Below are 22,274 nucleotides of genomic sequence, written 5' to 3'. Positions count from 1 at the left end.
GAGCAGTGATCTGTACAACATCATGTAAATACCTCCACTGTCCCAACACACACATAAATATTTAACCGGTTAAGGCTGAGATGGATGGATGGAGAGATTTGCCTCAGGGGAGCTGGAAGGAAGGAGAGGGAAGGGGGGGATGTGGTGAGTGAGAAGGGATGGGAAGATTTGGTCGGAGGAGGAAGAAAGAAATAGAGAGGCGAAAGGAAGACAGGAAAGGATACGACCAAAAACAAATGAAATAATACATAATTAATATATGATATAAATAATATATGCAGTGACAGATTCTAGGTTAAAGGAAGTTAGGAGAAATCTTTATCTGGTCTTCAGTCTCATGGCCGCCAGCACTTCAGACTGTCAGAGCAGTAAACTGAGAAAATGGAAACAAATTGGAAAGTTGTCTCTCTATTTTTCACCCACCAGAAACAGCATTGTGGTTTGAATGAATATTAGGGTCTCATTAGACTGCAGTTTGAAACATGAGAGAAAAAAACACATAAGCAGCACCAGTATCTGCACCCACATGAACAGTATTAAATATTCTACATAAAACAATAGCATGAATAGCTTGCATTGATTGGCTGTGAGATAAATCACTCAGTAGTATTCAATGTAAACTGAAGTTAGTTTTCATTTGACAGCAGATGTTTTGATGCTGCTTAGTATCAATTTATTTCAGTCAATACCTTGAAGTTATCCAGTACCGATACCCAGCCCTATCCAGGGAGATATTTCTATTTTATAGGACTTAACTGGTGTACCAGGTTTGGAGCAAAGACCCTGGTATGGCCCATCATTGTAGAACCTATGAATACAGTGTGTAGCTCTTCAATTCAATTCAATTCAAACAACTTTATTAGTCCCCAAGGGGCAATTCAGTTTAAGCAGTTCCAGCATAAAAAACATAAAAACAAACAAACAATAACTGCAAGACAGCAGACAAGGACAGGAGTATGTTATGTCAGTGCATCAGTACATGGGGGTGGCACCAGTAATGATGAAATAAATACATAAAAGAATAAATGGTCTGAGGTATGTGTGGGTGGTGGGGATGACCATGTCAATGTACCACAATAAACTCCAGATAACCATGTTCTATGGTGATGCCCATCCTTTCTGTATTCATTCACACTCTGCTGTTAAAGGCAGTTTTACTAAAGTCAAAAAGAAACAAAGACTAGAAAACCAATCATTTCGCTCTGGTCAGGAAATGGTTTCTGTAAAATATAAAGATATTTATCCATGAAGGAAAAAATGAAAGTGACAGGAAGCGAAAGAATGAAAGAAATAATGAAGGTATGAAGAGAGACAGTAAAGCAAAACAATCCACAAACAGGAGACCAAACCCCAGAGTGGGTTTGGTCTCCTAAACATTGTAGCAGAGAAATGAGAAAAGCTGACCTCAGGTTGGAGCTCAGTGTGGACTCTGTGGTCAGCAGGAAGCTGCCCAGATAAAAAACAAACACATCTATGCTAACTGTGTTTCCAGGCTGGAACAGAGGGAGACGCAAATCTGATTTCAATGGATTATCACTCAATAAAGTGATATGAAGCGTCTCCCCCAAGGACCTAGAGGACGCTAATCTGATCTAATCTGATCTAATCTGATGCTGAGGAATAACACAAAGTGTCAGGGCTTATTAGGGCTAAATACACAGCTAACAGGGTTAGCATCTGTTAGCTACAGCTGCTACAGAAACTGCTGCAGGCGTTAGCTTTTAAAAGCTGCTGGTAGTGGAGGTCATACACACAGTCAGGACTTCAGAAATGCTGAGGAAAACTACAACCACCCTGTTTTCTTCTTCTTTGGTGTGATGTTTTGTTGTTTGTGTGTTTCCACAGAGAGTCAGGTTCCAGACCAGCCTAGTTCTCTACATGTGAGGCCGCTTCCAAACAGCATCATTATGTCCTGGACCCCACCGCTAAGCCCCAACATCCTGGTCCGAGGTTACATCATCGGCTACGGAGTGGGAAGCCCCTACGCTGAGACTGTCCGAGTGGACAGCAAGCAGAGATACTACTCCATCGAAAACCTGGGTGAGACGCTGGAGGAGGGCAGAGGAAGCAGAATATATTAGTTTTATCTCTGGGTGTCTCATGCAGAGATTGGTCCAGGTCATGTTTAGCTGGGTGTAGGTCAGCGTCACCTTAATCAAATCTAATTGGGGTTGTGGGTAAGAAATAGCTTGGTGGCACCATGGTGGCATCGACATAACAGAACATAACAACAACACTTGATACATGACTTCACTGAGCAGTGTATCACTACGCCCATTCTGAACTCATTTAAACACTATGGACAAACTACATAGTAGCCATGAATACATCATAGAACATCATGAATTATTCAAATCATTTAAAATATCCAACCAATATCAAAATCATTTATTATATATTCTTCCACCCAGATCTTACATAAAATGTAAATCTCATCATACATTAGCATAAAATGTCCCTTCCTACAATGCTGCATTACAAAACCACATTTCCATCAACTCTCTACAGAGACTTTTATATTAGTGTAGAAGAAGAGCAGACTTGATAAATGGAGCATAAAGCAGTCAACAGGTCTGCTACAGTCTGCTGATGGATTGTATTAGCTGTCCAGACACCACTGACTGTGCTCATCTGACTTCTTTATTGTTTCATTTATCACAGTGTTAACCTAATACAACATGTTGTTCTACTATTGAACATTAGAAGTGTGTATGACCTTCATGGACTACTCAGACATTTTAGGTGAATACAAACTTTATGGTCTTTATGGTCATTTATAAAACCAACAGCATCATAAAAAGACCAACAGGGTCATAGATCCATTCAAACCGTATGTCTAAATTCAGAGAAAGGGTCACATGATCATAAACAATCCATTAGTTTTGGTTTATTATTAATAGTAACAATAATAATAATAATAATAATAATAATAATAATAATTAAAGGTGAACGGGCCCTCACCCCCCCCCCCCCCCCCCCCCCCCGATGCATGACAGTTTACAGATACAATAGGGCTCCGCGCTGGTCAGCGCTCGGGCCCTAATAATAATATACTACTACTACTAATAATAATAATAATATACTACTAATAATAATACTACTACTACTAATAATAATAATAATATACTACTAATAATAATACTACTACTACTAATAATAATAATAATAATAATATACTACTAATAATAATAATAATATACTACTAATAATAACAATAATACTACAATAGTACTACTACTAATAATAATAATAATACTACTACTACTACTACTAATAATAATAATAATAATATACTACTACTAACAACAACTATAACTTTTATTATTATTGTTAGTAGTAGTAATAGTAGTATTTATGGAGCATCTTTCATATAAGAGATGTAGCTCAAAGTGCTTTACAGAGAAAAATACAAAAAATGAGACATTTAGTAAAAATGAGTTAAAATGAGATTAATGAAAAGCCAGATTAAATAAATGTGTTTTCAGCTGTGGTTTCTAAATGTTCACAGAGCTCACATCTCTTCCAGCTGTAGGTAGACTGTTCCATCATGTCATCAATATCAGGGTCATTGTTTAAAAGTTCCTATGATTTTAGTTTGAGGAAACTTTCCTATGAAACTCAGTCAGTCATTCAGCATGTGTAACAGATGTTTGGCAGTAGTTTTAAGAAGCCCCAGTGGTTTGGAAACTGTGTCAGTCAGTGAGTGACAAACTTTCTTATATCGACCTATTGGCCTATTTTCTTCACTTGTTCCATTTCTGGTTTTGTCTCTGAACTTCTTGTTTCTGGCTGTAGCAACTACAAGTAAAAAAGTCTTTGTTCTGATTGGTCCACACAGCCTACTATGCGTTCCTCACAGCTGGAATTACACATCCAGAGAACAAACAGCATGTATGAGAAGACTTTATATGACCTCATTTTGAGTCTCGAGGGGAGTGGAGTTTTTTTTTTTTTTTGCTGTGAATTTAAGATGCCTGCTCAGTGCCTTGCTAAAAGGCAGAGCGGCAGTGATGTTTAACACCTGTGATGTTCCACCAGTTAACAGAGTCAGAGACTCCTGCTGAGAGGAGGAGGGAGGAATATCAAAAGATTATGAGCAGAAGATACATCAGATATTCTTTTTCTCCATCACAGTCTAACTCCTTCTTATCTTCTCTTTTATCCCAAACAGTCTAATCAGCTCCAAAAATGATCCATCAATCCATTAACTCACATTTCCAACGTGCCTCTCAACAGCAAATGTGTCATATTTTCATCCTGCCGACAAAGCGTCAATATTGACACAGCGCTCCCTTGTCCCATTAATTCATTATGATGAAATCCCTGTTTAATTACAATCAATAATTTAAAAGAATTTAATAAGAAAGCAGCTCGAGGTGGAAATCTAATTGTGAAAGGTTGAAAAAGGAGGAAACATCCTCCCCAGCGGGCCGCAACAAGCAATTTGCATGCCAAAGAAGACAATAACAAATTGGGTGAGTTTTTATACGCGGTTGAAAATTCCCCATCTCAGGTCTCATAATGGCAGAGTAATGAAAAATAAAAATCGGAGCCTGCCGAGTCGCACGCACACATGGGAGCGGGCGCGCATATGTACACGCCATTTATAATTCATGACGATCATTAATTCACGTGATGAGGCGTCTGGGGAGCGGGAGAGGAGTGCAGCGTTTGTTTAACTGATGCAAGGGTTCCACGATGCCACGAGGAGGGGAACACGAGGAGGGGAACACGAGGCAACACCGGCAGGGGCGAGCCGCCGCATGACAATCACTAACACACACACATCTGCTGCTCTCATGTGTGACAGAGTCAGGTCACGACTGAAGAAAACAGGTTCCTTAAGCTGCAGGAGGAAACCACTTTCACTGTTTGACTAAGTGGGAAAAAGTAGCAACAGACTACCGTAAATGTCTGAATACTCAACCACCACAATTTAGATATCCTCATGTTGTTTCTCAATGTATTGTTTTCTGAGGGAAATTAAGATCCTACCAATATAAGACAATGATTTAATATGTTGATTGTATAAGATCTGAAGCTCAGTGTGAACATAGTAAATCCAAAGTAGATGAGAGAAGAATGTAGGAAATGTAAAAAAAAACATTTACAATACACTTGGATTGCTTAAGTATGTAAGATAAGATAACATATTCCTCTATTAGTCCCACAATGGGGAAATTTGCATTGTCACAGCAGCAAGTGGACAGTAATAGAATATAAGAGCAGCAATAAGAAAAAGAATAAAGAACAATAAATAATAAGGACAAAAAAACAAAAACTATAACAACAATAATAGTAAGACGTATGTAGTAAAGCTAATTATCTCTACACTATTTATTTATTTATGTATTATTTATACAGTTGAACTGTTGTCTTCCTGTCCACCATGTAACTATTGTCCTCACAGGTCAAAATGGACCTTGCCTAGTTTCACTTCATAAAGCATAAGGTATAAATGATGATCTAATTCTATTCATTCATTCATTCTCCATGCTGCTTAATTATCCCATAGAGGTTCCCAGGGGTGCTGATCCAATCCCACACCTACACGAAATGTAGAGTGACCGTTTAACCTCACTTGCATGTTTTTGGTGTGTGGGAGGAAGCTGAGAGAACCCTGAGAGAACCCACACAGACTCCACAGAGGGGAGTCTTGCTGTGAGGCGACAGTGCTACCCACTGCACCTCCCACCCACTGTGTTACACCTTTTTAGCCAACTTCATTCTGACTCATTACAGGTTTTATACATATTTTTTGGAAATGATGGTCAATAGACCTCATTTAAAAATGAAAGTATAGCTCATTTTTTAGTTAACACCTGATGTTCTCCTGGGTCAAAACTGATCTGAGGACAACGGGAGGGTTAAAGTTACAGGGACAGTTCATGTTAATAAACATAGCTGTAAATGTGCCAGTTTAACCATCTTGGCCTATGTTCAACTACAGTCTCTGGACAGGTGTGATAACAGCTGCAAAAGACAGAAATACATCAAAATGAATAATCATGAATGTCATTTTAAATATCTCTCTCTCTCTGTTTCTCTCTCTCTCAGAGCCGAGCTCACACTATGTGATTTCCCTGAAGGCGTTCAACAACGCAGGAGAAGGAGTTCCTCTGTATGAGAGCGCCGTCACTCGATCTCTCACAGGTAGGCTCACACACTAAACCAGTCAGTGATTGTAATCACAGTGATGTGTGTTTACACTACAGTGCACTGCTGTTGTGCTCACATACAGGTCTGTGATATGTGTCACACATAATACCATGTTACCTATATAATTATATCAGATACGATGCGTGTGTCAGTGTCAGGATATTATATTGAACTGATTTTTAAGAGGCTTACTAATACAGACAGAGTGCTGTGAAGTGTGATTGATGTGTGGATATGATGAGATGTGGTCATGGTAGCAGGACTAAGTATGAAAGTAATGTATCAGTATCAGCTGTGGCAATTATACTTATACTGATACTATTATATCTGGAAACATACAATAAATATATTAATTTGAAGGTAGAAGGATCAAATATACATTAAATATATTCTGAAATGTAACATCGGACAGCATATATGCCGATACTGATATATCTGCAATATGCCAAAATTGGCCAATAATATCAGCTGACTCAGTTGTCCATAGAAGTGCAGTATCATGTGCAGTATTAGCAGCAGTAACAGGAGGTGAAGTAGCAGGGTTCTTACATGTGTACTGTCTCTCCCAGCTGAGTTTGACTTGATGTATTCAAGGACTTTAAAAAGTTTTTTGGGCTCGTTGTAGTTTAGATTCAGCAGGAAAGATTTGAATGTGACGCTCTGACAGTTTGACCTCAATCTGAATCCAACAAGCACTGAATCCTGAAATATTCACAGTGAAGAAACTGTTTTCACACATCAGTCAAACCCCATGTAGGTGTACATCATATTCTGTAGGTACACTGTTATATACTGTATGGTGCTTTTGATGACATACACCCACAGCCATTACTGCATGCATATGTAACACACACTCATAATTAAAGACCACAATCCAAAAAAAGAAGTTTTTTTACAGTGTGACATCACTGTGGTTAAAGTCTAGTTAGGTTTACCACTTAGTTAAGGTTAGGGAAAGATCATGATTTGGACTTGGGACTTGTCATCCAACCAACCAAGTTCCACACTGTATATTGATGTCATCTGAACTGCGTCATTTCATTCCTAAACATAACTAAGATCGTTTCTGCCTTCTGAATTTCAGACCTATGCTGTAGTTTTTCTTGTGAGGGTGAGCTGGAATGTGTGTGTGTGTGTGTGTGAGAGAAAGAGTGAGTCATTAGCTCTTCCTGCAGACTATGGGCTGTAGAAGTGAGATAAATGAAACACATCCAACTCTCAGCCAAGTTTCATCTTATGAATTAAACAGCCGGCCCTCCTCTGCTCACCCAGCAGCCTGCAGCTGACATAAATCCTTTATTACTCTCATAAAAACGCCACATTTCTGAGCTTTTTCAACCGTCATGATGTGATGATAGTCACAAGAAGAAGAAAAAAGAAAGAGGAAAAAACAAAAAAAGCAGCAGCATAGACCACTCAGCTCGCCTTCATTACAGGATGCTTTATAGTCAATCTTTCCAAAAGGAGATTATTTTTGCTTGTTGTCTTCGTGTGAGATTTCTATCAGAGGAAGAGGAAGAGGAAGTGTAAGAGAGGAGAGATGAAGGTCAGATCTGGATCTCAGAGAGGAGGAGAAAATCAGTTAAGGAGTAAGGGCATAGAGAGATATTTAAGAGACTTTAATCAAAGCTTATCGGAGGAGAAGGAGGAGAGCAAAAGAGAGAAATATGTGAGAAATTGAAAAAAAAAGACAAATGGGAAGTGATTACATTCATCAATTCTATAGAGATGCTGACTTCTATAGACCTATGTTAACACACAGAAATGTATAAATACATCTGAAGTTCTATACAGATTCATTAGTTCTATAGATATACATAGACACATCTGGCCTACAGTAGAAAAATATTAACACACCTGGAGTTTTCTAGAAAAAGGTGTGAACACATCTGGGGCTGATTTCCCTGACAAGGATTGAGTCTAGTCTACGGTTGTTTCTCACTGGATATTTCCACAGAATCTAGTCTAGTCGTTATCTCTGTCTGATAAAACTGGACTCTGGAGTTCTCCTAAAGATTTGTAGATATCAGTTGACTTGGAGAACTACATAAACATATGTGGAGTTCCAGAGAGACACATCTGGATTTCTGCTGAGATATACAGTGTAGCATGCAGTTGTAGTATGACAGTGAGGAGTTGATAAGCTGAGACCCTGAGGGCTGAGACACAAACTAAACCCATTACTGTTCTGACAAGGTCAACAGTAACACACACACACACACACACACACACACACACACACACACTTTCTGTCTTGTCATGCCAGGACAAGCTGAATTCTCTGTCACTTTATGGCGGCAGGCTGCCGGAGAGTATTTTACGAGCGCTTTAAACAACGGTTGGTTAACGGTTGGATCCTCGTTAATATACTGCCTCATCCTCGCCTCGTCCTCGCCTCGTCCTCGCCTCGCCACCCGCACACTGCAGAGACACTAGTGATCCTCAACCAACCGCCACCACGCCATTTAATCAACAACTGGAGGACCGCAGAGAGGGAGAGAGAGAGAGAGAGAGAGAGAGAGAGAGAGAGAGAGAGGGAAAACAGGGGGAAGGGACAAGAGCAATATGAAAGGATGGAGGGAAAAATAGGAGGAAGAGGGCTAGTGAGGGAGTAATGGGAGGAGTGAAATGAGGGAGGGATGGGTGAGGTAAACGAGGGAAGAGGATTGAAGTAAAGACAGGAGAGAAGGAAGAAAGGGAAGGAACGAGGAAGTCCCGAATAAATGTAAAAAGGACGAAGAAAAGTGAGCAGACAGAGGAGGGTAATGAAAAAAAGGGAGCGAGGGGAGGAGAGAGTAGACGGAGGAGTGCAGTGGGGGAGGAGGAAGAGGAGGTGTGTCCTCCTTCCTCATCAGTATTCCGTCCGGGGCCGGGGCTTTATTGTGATGCTGGACGACCAGTTTAACCACGACAACGCCTCCCGCAGCTCGCCCCGCAGCTCCAAACACCTCCTTCATCAATCTCTCTCTCTCTCTCTCTCTCTCTCTCTCTCTCTCTCTCTCTCTCTCTCTCTCTCTCTCTCTCTCTCTCTCTCTCTCTCTCTCTCTCTCTCTCTCTCTCTCTCTCTGCTGGCCTGCAGCTGTACATCTCTCTTCAACAGCAGCACATTAGATGTCAGTGTTGATTGTCTCAGCAGTGTCGTTTACACTGCAGTAACAAACAGGACACTCCTGCTTTATCTCCCACAACTGAGTCATACATTCAGTTCAGTATTCAAATGGTTTCAATCTTAAACTGAAGTCATCAATTGCTTATTGTCCAGCATCACCGTTAAGAAGTCGACCTCAGCCAATGAAATCACACAGTTCATCAGGTTTAAAGGAAACCTGGGATTTACTACAGCTTCTCGCTCCTTCTTTCTTGTAGTTTTGTGCCTCATTTCTTTTAGTCATAATAACATTGTACTCATTAAGTTCATTGCTGAGATGTGGGAACACAGCTGCATCTTTAAATAGTCTGATGCGGCAATGAGATGATCAGACAGGTTGGAAACGAGCCAATAATGAAACCAGAGTCTCTAAACTGCTTTATTCAGAGGTAAAACCCACATTGATCACACCTGAAGTAATCCTGGTAAAAACCCTTCATTACACACACAGACTGTGACAGATGTTTACCACAGTTTGGTCTATACTTTGTGTTTTGTCTGATCATCCAACTGTTGGTTATCTCTTCACCTGCCTGATGTCTTTTTTAGCGATGTCCTCGTAGTCCCTTATCTCAGTTATTAACTACAAAAATAAAACCCAAGCTGGAATAAACTAAAGAGGCTCATTTATATGAATGCAGTGAGAACCATCACAGTCATTTACCAGAGCTGGAATTTGTTTCCACCTGCTGCTGGTGAAAATGGAACTGACACCATGTTCCAACTACAGAAATGATAGCAAAGCATTCAGAGTTGTATGTAAATTAGGGCTGGGTGATATGGACAACATCAAATATCACAATATGTGAGACCAAATACCTCTATCATGACTATTATTTGATAAATAATGATTGGTAATGTGTAGGGCTTTGTATCGGTACTCAATGCTTTTCAACCGAAATAAATTAATCAATCTTTATTTATAGCGCCAAATCACAACAAAAGTCATCTCAAGTCACTTTACACATCAGGCAGGTCTAGACCGTACTCTTTCATTTCATTTAAAGATTCCCAGCCTTAGTAATGTGGATAGAATCACTAAGTGGGAACAGATAGGAGAGTCTGGTAAGTTCAGAAAATCACATGACTTAATTGTAATTCAGCATTCAAAACCAAGAAAACACACTAATGCCATATCATGATATTACCATATCTAAAATGTAAGCTGATATCTAGCTTCAAATCATGATTTATTGATATATTGATATATTGCCCAGCCCTACTGTGAATCTCCTCAGTGGATCAGCTAACAGCAGTGATGTTGAGAGTTAAGTCTTTATTATAGTGACAGTAGAGGGTAGACAGGAAATGCTGACATAAAAAAAAGTTACACAATTTCAATATTTTAATGAAAATAAGTTAGACATGTCAGCTGTAATGGCTAGGACAAATGAATGTCATAACTTGGTCCAGTGATTTTGAACCATCAGCAGGGCAGTTTTGGCTTTTGAGCTCCATTTTTAACAAGGGCGTCCTCGGGCTGCCGTACAACAGTGCCAGTTTAAATAATAAGTCTACTTTTAACCCACATAGTAACCAACAGAGATCCCACCCGCACTTTGCCCCAGTATCACTTCTAATACTTTAAGTGAATATGAGGGCTGATGATGATGTTGAGCCTGAGGAGAGAGACTGTAGAGCGAGAAATTATTTGTTCCAGTTACACTTCTAAAACTGTGTGTGTGTGTGTGTGTGTGTGTGAAGGCGCTAAGATAAAAACAGATGTTAAAATCATTTCTCATGAAGGAAAACCTGCTGCAGAGGGAGAGTCAGAAATCATCTTCATCTGATCTTATTTTTGCTGATTTTATAGAAATAAGTGTTTTGATTTTTTTTGTTTGTTTTTTCATTTCCATTGTCCTTAATTTATATACAAGAAACTGGAGCAACATTTAAATAAGTCTTCATCTTTCTCCAAATGTTTCTTATAATTTGTATTTAATATTCATACACTTTATTCTACATGTTTAATTCTGATTCCATTGTTTGTTTTCTTAGTTATCTACTTTTTGCTTCTTGCATTTTTAATTCAATTATTGTCTTAATTGAATATTTTGCCTTTAATTCATGTCATCAGTACAGTGTGACAAACCCTCATCACCAGTTACCCTGCAGGCTGCTTTACTTATCAAATGCATAAGAGGGAAAAAAATGCTTTTAGTTTGAATTGTTTGTCAGTCATTTTGCAGTGAACCAGAAAAAACAGCATTGTTAGACTCAGAGCTGATGTGTGTGTGTGTGTGTGTGTGTGTGTGTGTGTGTATTTTCCACTATCTGTGTCACTAACTGTGTTTCTGCTTCCAGTAGGTTTGACTGTCTGTAGATCAGAGATCACAGAGCTGGAATCAGCAGAGCAGCTTTTATCTTTTATCCGTCACCTCGCTGTGTGCTCATTCCAGCTCTCTGTTAGCATCTGTTAGCGTCTGTTCTATGTTGTGCTGCCTTCAGGGTTAGCTTTTCCAGTGCTCAAATCTACAGTACTTCTGAAGGTACCTGAAGGCAGCATCTTCTCTCTGATTGACTGGAGACACTGATCCACAGCGATGGGTTTATTCAAGCGTACAAACGCAGCATATGAACTGACAGGATGGACGGAAAACAAATATTGCGCAACACCATTTCACGTGATTGTCAAAATACGAGGTCACATGTGCTTTTCAGATATTTGACATCTCGTGTGAAATCTACGGAAGTTGAAAACGGCTGCCCTTAATTATTTTTTCAATGCCATTATCTCAAGATCACAGGTTGATTATCTTGTTTTCTCGAGATCACAATATAATTATGTAGAACTCCAAAGTGAGTTCATTTGATTACTTCAAGATCACTGTCATAACTGTCTGGGAGGATTCAGCCCTAATTAATCAGATTACAAAAGTAGTAAGGATACTTTTAACCTTATTAACACGTGACTAATTATCTCTCATCAACGCACTGGCACTTAAATAACCTATATTTAATAAAATGACAGAAAACATCAAACAATATCAAATGCTTGGAAACAGTGAACCATTTTCAACACAATTGCTTCATGCATGATTCACTGTTTCAGAAAATGTAGTTTTTTTTGTACTGTATTTCCATAAAGTTTCATAAGTTTTTTTTAGGTTTTACTTATTATATTAGGTTACACTATGGTTTAACTCCTAGCTCAAACCATTTGTTCAGTCATTGATGAAAACACTGGATTTTCCTGTAGCTACCATACTGGCGGGCAGAAAACCTGCTTTTCTCAGTCCTGTTAGCATAACGTGAGATTGTAACATCGTGTATAAAGAAAAAATACCCTGCACCACCAGCAGAAGTGCCAAACCCAGAGTTCATTTGACCAGATTATTGTTTTTAGCAATGAAATGCACAGTGGTGGAATCTAGCATTGAAAATGAACTAAAGATGAGAACCTCAGGTCTTCAGCTGATACGTTTCAACCCTCTGTGGATCTGTGGCTCCACTTCCTGTTTAGAGTGACTAGAGTGACTTTTATCGTTCACTGTCTTCTTACTCTGTCTTTTTCTCTCCTCTTTTCTTTTTCTCTCCTGTTTTTCACTTCCTCATCCATCCACTCTTCCTGCTCTCCTGCTCCCCTGCATGTCACTTCCAAACCTGCATGCCTTCTATTTATTCTTTTATTTTATTCTTTCATTCTGTGTCTTTATGAACATGTAACAAATTTGATATCAATCTGAATATATGCTTGTGCAACTCATTTCCCCACATATAAACCACCATTACCAAACATTCATTACACTGTATGATCTCATTATCGCCAAAAACCCCTGGTTACCGTTAACAACCCCACCTCAGACCCCATAGACCCATCTGAGGATGACCTCTTCCACCTCTTTGATAAATACCCCACTCCCATGCCAGACACCAGCACTCCTATGATCCCCCCCGTGGGGGTCCAAGCCGTGGCTCTCTCCTCGGACTCAGTGAGGGTCTCTTGGGCCGACAACTCCATGACCAAGAACCAGAAGTCATCGGAGGTCCGCTACTACTCCGTCAAGTGGAAGACCAGTTACTCCACCAGCGGCAAGTACAAGGTAAACACTAACACGCAACTTTTCTACATTACATCTTAGTTTAATGTCTGACATGATCTAATAAGACTCAAGTCATGATGACTAAAAGCTTGACAACATCAAAAAAGACGTGGACTCGTTGGTCTTTACTTGGGGCTTGATTTGGGACTTACCGGTCTTGGCTTGTGACTTAAGGTATTGATTTAGCACTTGTCTTGCGACTTATGGGTCCTAACTTGGGATTTGATTTGGGACTTGCAGGTCTTGACTTGGGGTTTGATTTCGGACTCAAGGGTCTTGACTTGGGGTTTGATTTGGGACTTAGGGTATTGACTTAGCATTGGACTTGGGACTTATGGGTCCTAACTTGGTATTTGGTTTGGGATTTGCAGATCTTGACTTAGGGCTTGATTCGGGACTTACCGGTCCTAACTTGGGACTTAGGGTATTGACATAACACTTTACTTGGGACTTATGGGTCCTAATTTGGGATTTAGTTTGGGATTTGCAGGTCTTGGCTTGGGGCTTGATTTGGGATTTCTAAGTTTATCAGACAACACTTAAACATGTTTATTCTATCTCCATACCTACATTTCTACTTCACAGCATCTTCACCAGCTGCGGCTGCTGATTGATTATCAGCTGACAGAATTAAACGCCATTCCTTACTTCATGTGCTGCCTGCACTCAATTAAACAAGGTGTCTCGGTCCTCCTCACTATGTAACAAGCGCTACATTGGCACGACCAAATGGAGCGCAGCATGTGTAAACAGTAATTGTGGAAGATTAAGCAGTTTTACAAGCCAGAGTTACAGAACAGAAAATAGACTGGAAAATAACAGCATGTGTGTTCTTTTCTCCATCAAATATATCAAAATATTTAACATCTGACACAGCTTGGGTTCTATGGCAGCACAAAAGAGACATGATTGAATCATTTTGATTGATCTGAAAACAAGTCCAAAGCTTTCACTCATCTTGTCATGTCAACCTGTTGACCTTGTGAAATTTCTATTCCTTCAACCAAACTGTGAACTAAAGAGAAAAAAAGTTTAATAATAATTTGGAACTCCGCTTAAAAAAACACTGGAAATAGGAAATCGATACAAGGGCAGACAGTGTGCTCACCTTAATAAAGAACAGATGGAGGGAAGCAAAGAAAAAGGTCTTTTCTTCTCTTTTCTCTGCATTAGATTCTGAAAATAAGATCTTTTCTTGGTGAAACAAGGACAAACAGAAGATAGGTCTTAAAGAGGAAATATCACAGAATTACTGCAGCTGGGTTACAATCCACGACGTGTCTGAGATTGAAAAAATCTTTTCAGGAGCACGAACACAATGACTGATTTCTATAACAAGCAGGGAATAAGAAGTCTGACACATTTTCAAAGTTTTATGAAACTCAGGCATTGTTCATGTCAATATTTCTCTATATTATTGATATTTTGTTTGCAGTATATAAACCTACAATATACAGTACCAGTCAAAAGTTTGGACACACTTTCTCATTGATGTGAATTGGTACTGTATATATAGTTATATCTGATACATACATTTTCTGAGTTTAACTGATGAATCATGCAGTCATTGCAAATGTGCAATATACTGTATAGCATCAACCTAACTGCAGTATATCTGAAATTGAAGTCCACAGTGTCAAACTTAGATATTTAGATGCTCTGGCTAATGTAAGCCAAGTTTAAGTTAACTTCAGGTTTAAGCTCAGGCTATGTTGAAGATTTCTTTCCCCCTTTAAATCAGATTTACTCAAAATAAAATGTTAGTGAATGTACCTTTGCTTTCAGATATATTGCAAAAGTGTTTTAACTGCTGCAAATGTGTGTTGTGTCCAGTCTGCAGACACCACGGCGCTCAGCCACACTGTCACCGGCCTCAAACCAAACACCATGTACGAGTTTGCTGTCATGGTAACCAAAGGTCGCAAGTCCAGTACCTGGAGTATGACGGCGCACGCCACCACATATGAAGCAGGTAGGCCCACACACACACACACACACACACACACACACACACACACAAACCCAACTGCCCTTTAAAGAAGTGAGGACCAACATACAAGAAGTCCTTACTTTCTAAAATGTCAGTGATGATAAAAATAACAGTTATGTTATTTCTTCTGAACACTTATTTTTAACACCTAAGTAATAGGTCTGCTTTACCTCACCATAACCTCTATAATTTATTGTGCCTCAGCTGGTGCCTTGTGTTTTTTTAAACACAGTGGGTGATTATTTCTAACAATAAGGCAGAGGTATTATGAGCTGTTCTTTAAATAAGACTAAATCAATGCAGTGAAAGCCATATATAAAAGATTATTTTGAATCATGAAATTCTAACACTTTGAAAAGAGAATATGGAAGGTATCTCTACCAGATTGACAGTGGCCAATATGTAGCACACATAGACTGAGAGGAGATAAGGAGAGTTTAATGAACTGATGAAATGGTTGAAAGATTAGTACCAGTATGTCCAAAAACATTACCTATATTTGGTCATGATGCAATCTTCTTTTTCTGACCATCAATGATCTGATGCAAACATTATGTTGGCAGTTGAAGAGCAAGTAGTCTGTCAAAGTTACCTGTGTGTGTTGGACACAGTCAGGTTGTTTGGATGTAATTAGTTGTTCATTCTGAGGCTGGACTGTGTTTTATTTCTATAAAGTACTGTAGGTGTAGCAGAAGTGGTGATATGGTTACAGACACACTTAAGTGTTTTAGTGACTGATGTATTTCCAAAGACAGAGAGATTTTTTTTAAAGATGCATTTTATACTCTGCTGCTTCCATCTAGTAAAGACAATACAGTTAGAATCAACAATAAGTCTATAATGAAACAGTTATACTTTATTTCAAGACAAAACATTATCAGAAAAAAACACTGACTAGTAAAGTAGAAGACAACACCACCGATGAGCTCCTAATCTGTTTCTAATGTCCTAATGTTTTAAAGCAGTGTGTTGTCTCAAGGGATTTTTAAGGCTATATCATAACTATTTAAATACAGTTTAATTTTGGCGATGCATATCCATGTTAGAAAAACATCCTGTGGTGGTATATTATCTTTGTTTGGGTGTTACAATGGTCATTTGATTTCTTCTGGTTTGATTTAGATTTCATAAGTGTGCAGATACCCTGTCACCACAGTGTACACCTGTATGGATATTATTATGATTAGCTACTCAGCTGAAAGCCAAACAGTTAATGAATGAACCACTGATGAAAAGCAGGTAAAGCCAATCAGCATGTGTGACATCCTAACCAGAGATGTGACATCTTCAGCTCACTTTTGTCTTGTGCTGTTATCAAGGTTAAGAATGTAGTTTAGTGTTTAGTTTTACACTTTAATTTCAGTGGTTAATTCTTTTTGAGAAAGTTGTAATAAACTGTTCCTTCACTGACATGTAAAGACCTCCTGAATGCAGGAAGTTCACATTTTTTCTCTTGGGGATTAGCTGAAAGTCCCTCAGAGGGAAACAGAATGACTAAGTGAGGAAACATGAATACATCAAAACACAAATGTGCTATACTTTCTTTTTTTTGTTCATCTTACTCTCCCTGAATAGTGATTAATCTTAATAAGGACAGTTAACAGAAGTCATGTTTTGGTTCAGTGAGTCACAGAAACTCCACTCCCCTCCACATCAACAACACAACAGTGTGCAACAATGCAACACAACCACACACACACCCAAATCAAAATGTCAAGGTATCCCTTTCAGGATGTTTACAATCATGTTTGTCGGATTTGTCATCCAATTAAGCGTGCACGGCATTACCCCGCCGGTTCCCCGGGGCCCGCTGGAGAATACATTGACATTCAGAGTGAGCAGACGGACTGAGCCCGCTGAGTCCCTACAGTGATCTGCTGGCTCTGGACACACAAACACTGACCACATTTTCACAGCAAAACACAGAGGGAAAAAGTACTAGCTTTACTGCAGCTCGTAAAACCTCTGCCTTACTGTTAGAAATAATCACCCACTGTGTCTAAAAGGCACAAGACACCAGCTGAGAGACAATAAATTATACAGGTTACAGTGAGGTAAAGCAGACCTTATACCTACGTCTTAAAACACTAGCTCAACAGCTACTGAACAGACATTAAATGAACTGTGGATCTTCCTGCTTCCCAGTGGATGAATTCCAGTGCAGCAAAACATAATGGGCAGATCATCGTCCAATTTTCATGCTGATGAACCCTTTACACCATTCTTCCCCAGCTTTGGAGTATGGGCCCCACTTGGGGTTGCCTGATATGCAAATGAAACTGCAATACATCTTTAAAAAAATAGATACATTTTTTATAAGTAATAAGGATCCCCACAGACATGTGTTAAAATATGTAAAATATACTCTGCTTTAAAAAATAAATTGAGACCGATATGGTTTCCAATGCAGTTTTAATGGGACATTCAAGTGAGTGGCATTTGGAGCGATGTGGCTTAAAACGTAACTCACTTGGATGTCCCATTAAAACTGCATTTAAAAGAGAGATACAGTGTGCAGACTTTCTTCTTTCTTTTGTACTTTGTTAAAGTTTTTTCAGGGATGTGTGCGTCTACCTCATGCTTTTTGACTGATGTGGGTTTAAAAGTCCTTAAAATGACATCTAATCCTCCTCCTTCAAGTACAAATCCACAATATCCTCAATATGTTTAATTTCCAAAGTTTAATAGCCGGATACAGGATCTCTCCTACTTCACTAAAAAGTCAATTCTCAGTGTATTTACACTGGAGGCTTCAAGTCTCCACATCACACTTCTGTAAGATATTTACTGGACCACAGCTGGCTCCAAACTAATTGTGATATCACAAATCATGCTCATAGGAACACAAACCAAACTTGGCACATACATCATTTTGCTCAGTGAAGCCCAAACAATGAGTTTATTTTGATTAAGTTCATGTTAAGTGTTACGGTGTAAGTTCATTTAAATTAGAGAACATAAAAATGTATAAATAAAAGCAGATTTTTTGCTGCTCGGTCCTTAAACTGCATCAACCTTTGCAGTGACAAGATGCTGACATGGCATTCAGTGCAGTACTATAAACACAAGGGAGCCTTACTTGTAGCCTTACTTGACTTGTAGTACACTAGAAATTTAGCACAAAGTGTTGCTGGGTGATCCTATTCCACTCTGATGCACTCTCCATGGATCTGCCAGCAAGCACAGAGTTTGAAGAGTCTTTGAACTGAAGCTCTAGCAAGAGTTTATGATGTTGCACTATTGAGCATGGCTGCTTGGCTTGGCAAGAAATGTTTGACACAATTTGCTTCAGTGCCATGGCCTCTCCTGGGAGCTAATAATCTAAAATACAACCAAAATAATTGACAGCTGTTTTTGTTGCAATTACAGTCTGGCCCCACTTTAACTAAAGAATCCAAAACAGAGTGATCTCTGTTTCCCCTAAATTAAGGGAAATCCACTGCAGCTTGACAGTATACATACTCTCTATTTGAGTTGTGTATGTGTAGATGGTGTTTTCAATGGAGAACTATCAACATCAAGAAAGATCACATGAGAGCGCAAATTGTAAATCATTAATTTATGATAAAAATAATATTGGCTCCAGGACACTTCCCTGTGGGACTCTGTATATTATGGACATTCCAATTAACATTCATCTTTCAAAGTACACCTGTGACATAGGATTGATCTGTTGGATATGTGCTTCATTATAATCAGTGGCTCTTAGTCTGGAGAGTTAAGTCAAGTTAGGACCTTAATGTAATTCTGAGAATAGCCAACAATCATGTGAGGAGTTTACCCTTACATACTGTTCATATTCTACACCCTTGTAATCCATTCCGGGTCACTTTTGACCCAGTCTAAGAATCCCCTTATAAAAAGTGTCTATATCAAATTTTGAACCACAGATCTATTTAAAATGCATCAACAGCCTATCTGACTGATTAATAAACACAATATCATTTTACCTAAGACATGAAAATATAACGTAGCAAGAATGAAAAAATAATAATTTTCAATCATTATTATTAATATGTTAGATTTTCATGGAAAATGAAAATGAGCAGAACTTTATGGAAGTGTGGGGTTTATTGTATAACCATTAGAGCCATCAGTCTTCACTGCTACATGATAAAAAGAAATCCTCATAACTACTAGCTTATTAAAACTATTAACTATTCATTTCACTAAAAGATATGTCAATAGATAAGGGTCAAATTTGACCCAGAACAGCCTCAATAGACAAAAATGTGTAGCACCTATACAAAAGTATTTTGGTGTATTTTGGTCCACTTTAAGAAAAGTCATTACATTCCAGAGTAAAAGACATTGGGGTGTTTTTACCTGTCAGATATCAGAACGAGTCAGGTTTGACCCAAACAGTATGTCAGGGTTAAGGGCCCTTAATGTGTGCAAAAAATTAAATTGAAGAATGTTTGCGAGTAGCGATACCCTGCCTTACTGGGTGATAAATCATTTAATAGTTTTCAATATAAACTGAATATATATAGACGGTGTATTTTCTCGAGGTCTTTTTCTGTATGTATGAGAAGGACAGGTTGTCACTGTCACTAACAGGCTCAGCTGGAACTTATAATTTTCTCCAGCATGTCGTGTCAGATTTAACAAGCCATTCTATTAGCCAACACTGAGTTGCAGTCTTTGAGACCTGTCCTGGTGAAACTTAAAAACGTAATCACATCTATAAGGCAGGGAAGTGCATGCAGCCATCAAACAGTAGAGCTGCCACTTAGTTTTCACAGTGACAGTTGAGTCGTGGTTGTGAGGGTAAGAGCTTCACATTTTCACCACGGGGGCAATACAACATTGAGGTACAGGGAAGCGACTGAAATTACCCTCTGCACCGTCTTCTCAAGTTCAAACAGAGAAGATAACTGGAGTACAGGAAATTCTCCCCAAACCCATAGCCTACCTGAACTGTCTTCAGATTATTGTCAGCTCAGGAAGTTTACAGAAAGAACTACTGTACACCTAAAGTTCAAAAGTTCAGTTGTGTTTTTACTATTATGACAGGCAGGCTTCACTGATCAGATAGGAAATAGAGTAAAAAAACGGTTAAATCTGGTCAGGTACTGGGAGGAGAGAGAAAAAGGAGATTTTTCTGACAGAGAAGTAAAAAATCACTATAAACACTAACAAAACTCACCCAGGGAGGTTATTTTATAAGACACAAGTTTTGCTAATCATGGGATGCTGACGGCCAGAGAACACACCAGCAGGAGTTTAATCACAAATGAGAATAACATGCAGCAGGCAGAAACAAGACTTGAGTAACAGATGTATGAGCTTGAATCTGACAGTAAACTGAAGCTAAGAAGTCTGAAGGTTTTTTGTTTTGTTTTCTTTCTTTTTTCCTTCTGTGTTTTTTTTTAGTAAGGATTATTGTTATTGTTGTTATTTGCCTACATGTCAGACATAGTTTCTTTAACTAATGAAGTTTGGGGTGTAGTCAATATTTCATTCAATATTTTATGCTTAGTATTAACCACTGAACTGCAGGTGTGATTACCATACAGTAGGTTTTAGTACTATTAGTTTTAGTGTTGACGTTTCATTTAGTGCCAACATGAGAAAAGATAACGTAAAATGAGATTTTTTGTCTAAATGCTTTTAGTTGTGACTAAATATCTGCAAAACTAATTACATTTCCAAAAGATGGACTTTTTCTTTATTGTTGTATAGGAAATTAAAATGCTGAACATGGCAAAAATGATCCTCACTCATCATGTTAGTGTTGTATGTGAGAGCATGTTAGCATACCAGTGTTAGTTCAAAGCACTGCTCTGCTTCAGCTTTAGCATGCTGCTAGTAGTTTCTATCAATAGTTTCTGTTAACTATTGAACAAGAGGGTGTAGTCAGTCATTCAATATGTTATACTTAGTGTTGAGAATATTAGTTTTCTTTATTTGTAGTGCCATCTAACAAATGTTAGTGTGGGAATATGCTGAACTCAAATGCTGAACATGGTAAAAATCATCCTCACTAAACATCATATTAGCATGATAGCATGCTGATATTAGCTTAAAGCACTGCACTGCTTCAGCTTCAGGGAGCTTCTAGTACTTACTGTTAACAGTTTCTATTTACTAATGAACATGGGGGTGCAGTGTATTTCATTCAATATTTATGCATAGTATTACCCAATGAACTGCATGTGTGGTTAGGTTTAAATAGTAATAGTCATGTCCTAGCTATAGTAAGTGTTGATGTTTCATTTAGAGCCACCATGAGAACATTATTTTTGTCTAAAGTAATGACATTTCCAACAGATGTACTTTTTCTTTAGTTGCCATATAACAAATGTTAGCATGAAAATATGCTAAATTCAAATTGCAAACATGGTAAAAATCATCCTCACGAAACATCATGTTAGCATACAGACTTTAGCTTAACACATCACGCTGCTTCAGAGCTGCTACGCTGCTAGTATGGACTCTTGTTTTTAAGCTTGGAGGCTAGCTGTTTCCCTATTTACAGTCTGTAGGCTAAATGTAGATAATAATCTGCTGGCTATATTTTAATGGACATGTCAAGGTGAGGGTAACTCACTAATTCAGCAAACCATCTGCTCGTTTACTTAATAAACCTCCAAACACTCTAACCTTCATCAGCTGAAATGTAGAAACTGAAGTTATTCACACCATCATCTCATTCCGTCACGTCTTACATTGTTTTTTTTCCCGTTCTCTTCTCCCCTTCTATGCATGATTGACAGCTCCCAGCTCCGCCCCCAAAGACCTGACAGTAATCAGTCGTGAGGGGCGACCCCGCGCCATCTTAATCAGCTGGCAACCGCCAATGGAGGCTAACGGCCGAATCACAGGTGAGCGTCAACACAAAACACACCAGTCAGCACAGTTACACACTCACTGTTCATCATCAGAGGTAATAGTTTATTTTAACCTGCTGATTTTTTTTTTATCAATGAAT

General features: G+C 38.7%; 1 protein-coding gene across 1 annotated transcript in view; it reads left to right on the top strand.

Annotated features, from left to right (window-relative positions):
- The window catches only part of dcc (DCC netrin 1 receptor), a 185,217-nt gene that overhangs the window by 114,621 nt on the left and 48,322 nt on the right, over positions 1 to 22,274 (top strand). Inside the window, exons 15-19 of the mRNA XM_053340503.1 lie at positions 1,846 to 2,040; positions 6,058 to 6,153; positions 13,112 to 13,350; positions 15,184 to 15,322; positions 22,060 to 22,167. Coding sequence (XP_053196478.1) covers positions 1,846 to 2,040; positions 6,058 to 6,153; positions 13,112 to 13,350; positions 15,184 to 15,322; positions 22,060 to 22,167 — 777 coding nt within the window. The remainder of the gene's footprint in view (positions 1 to 1,845; positions 2,041 to 6,057; positions 6,154 to 13,111; positions 13,351 to 15,183; positions 15,323 to 22,059; positions 22,168 to 22,274) is intronic.

Source organism: Scomber japonicus, chromosome 19, assembly GCF_027409825.1.
Source record: "Scomber japonicus isolate fScoJap1 chromosome 19, fScoJap1.pri, whole genome shotgun sequence".
Lineage (NCBI taxonomy): Eukaryota > Metazoa > Chordata > Actinopteri > Scombriformes > Scombridae > Scomber > Scomber japonicus.
Note: the sequence above shows the minus strand (reverse complement) of the source record. Positions and strands in the feature narration are given on the sequence as shown.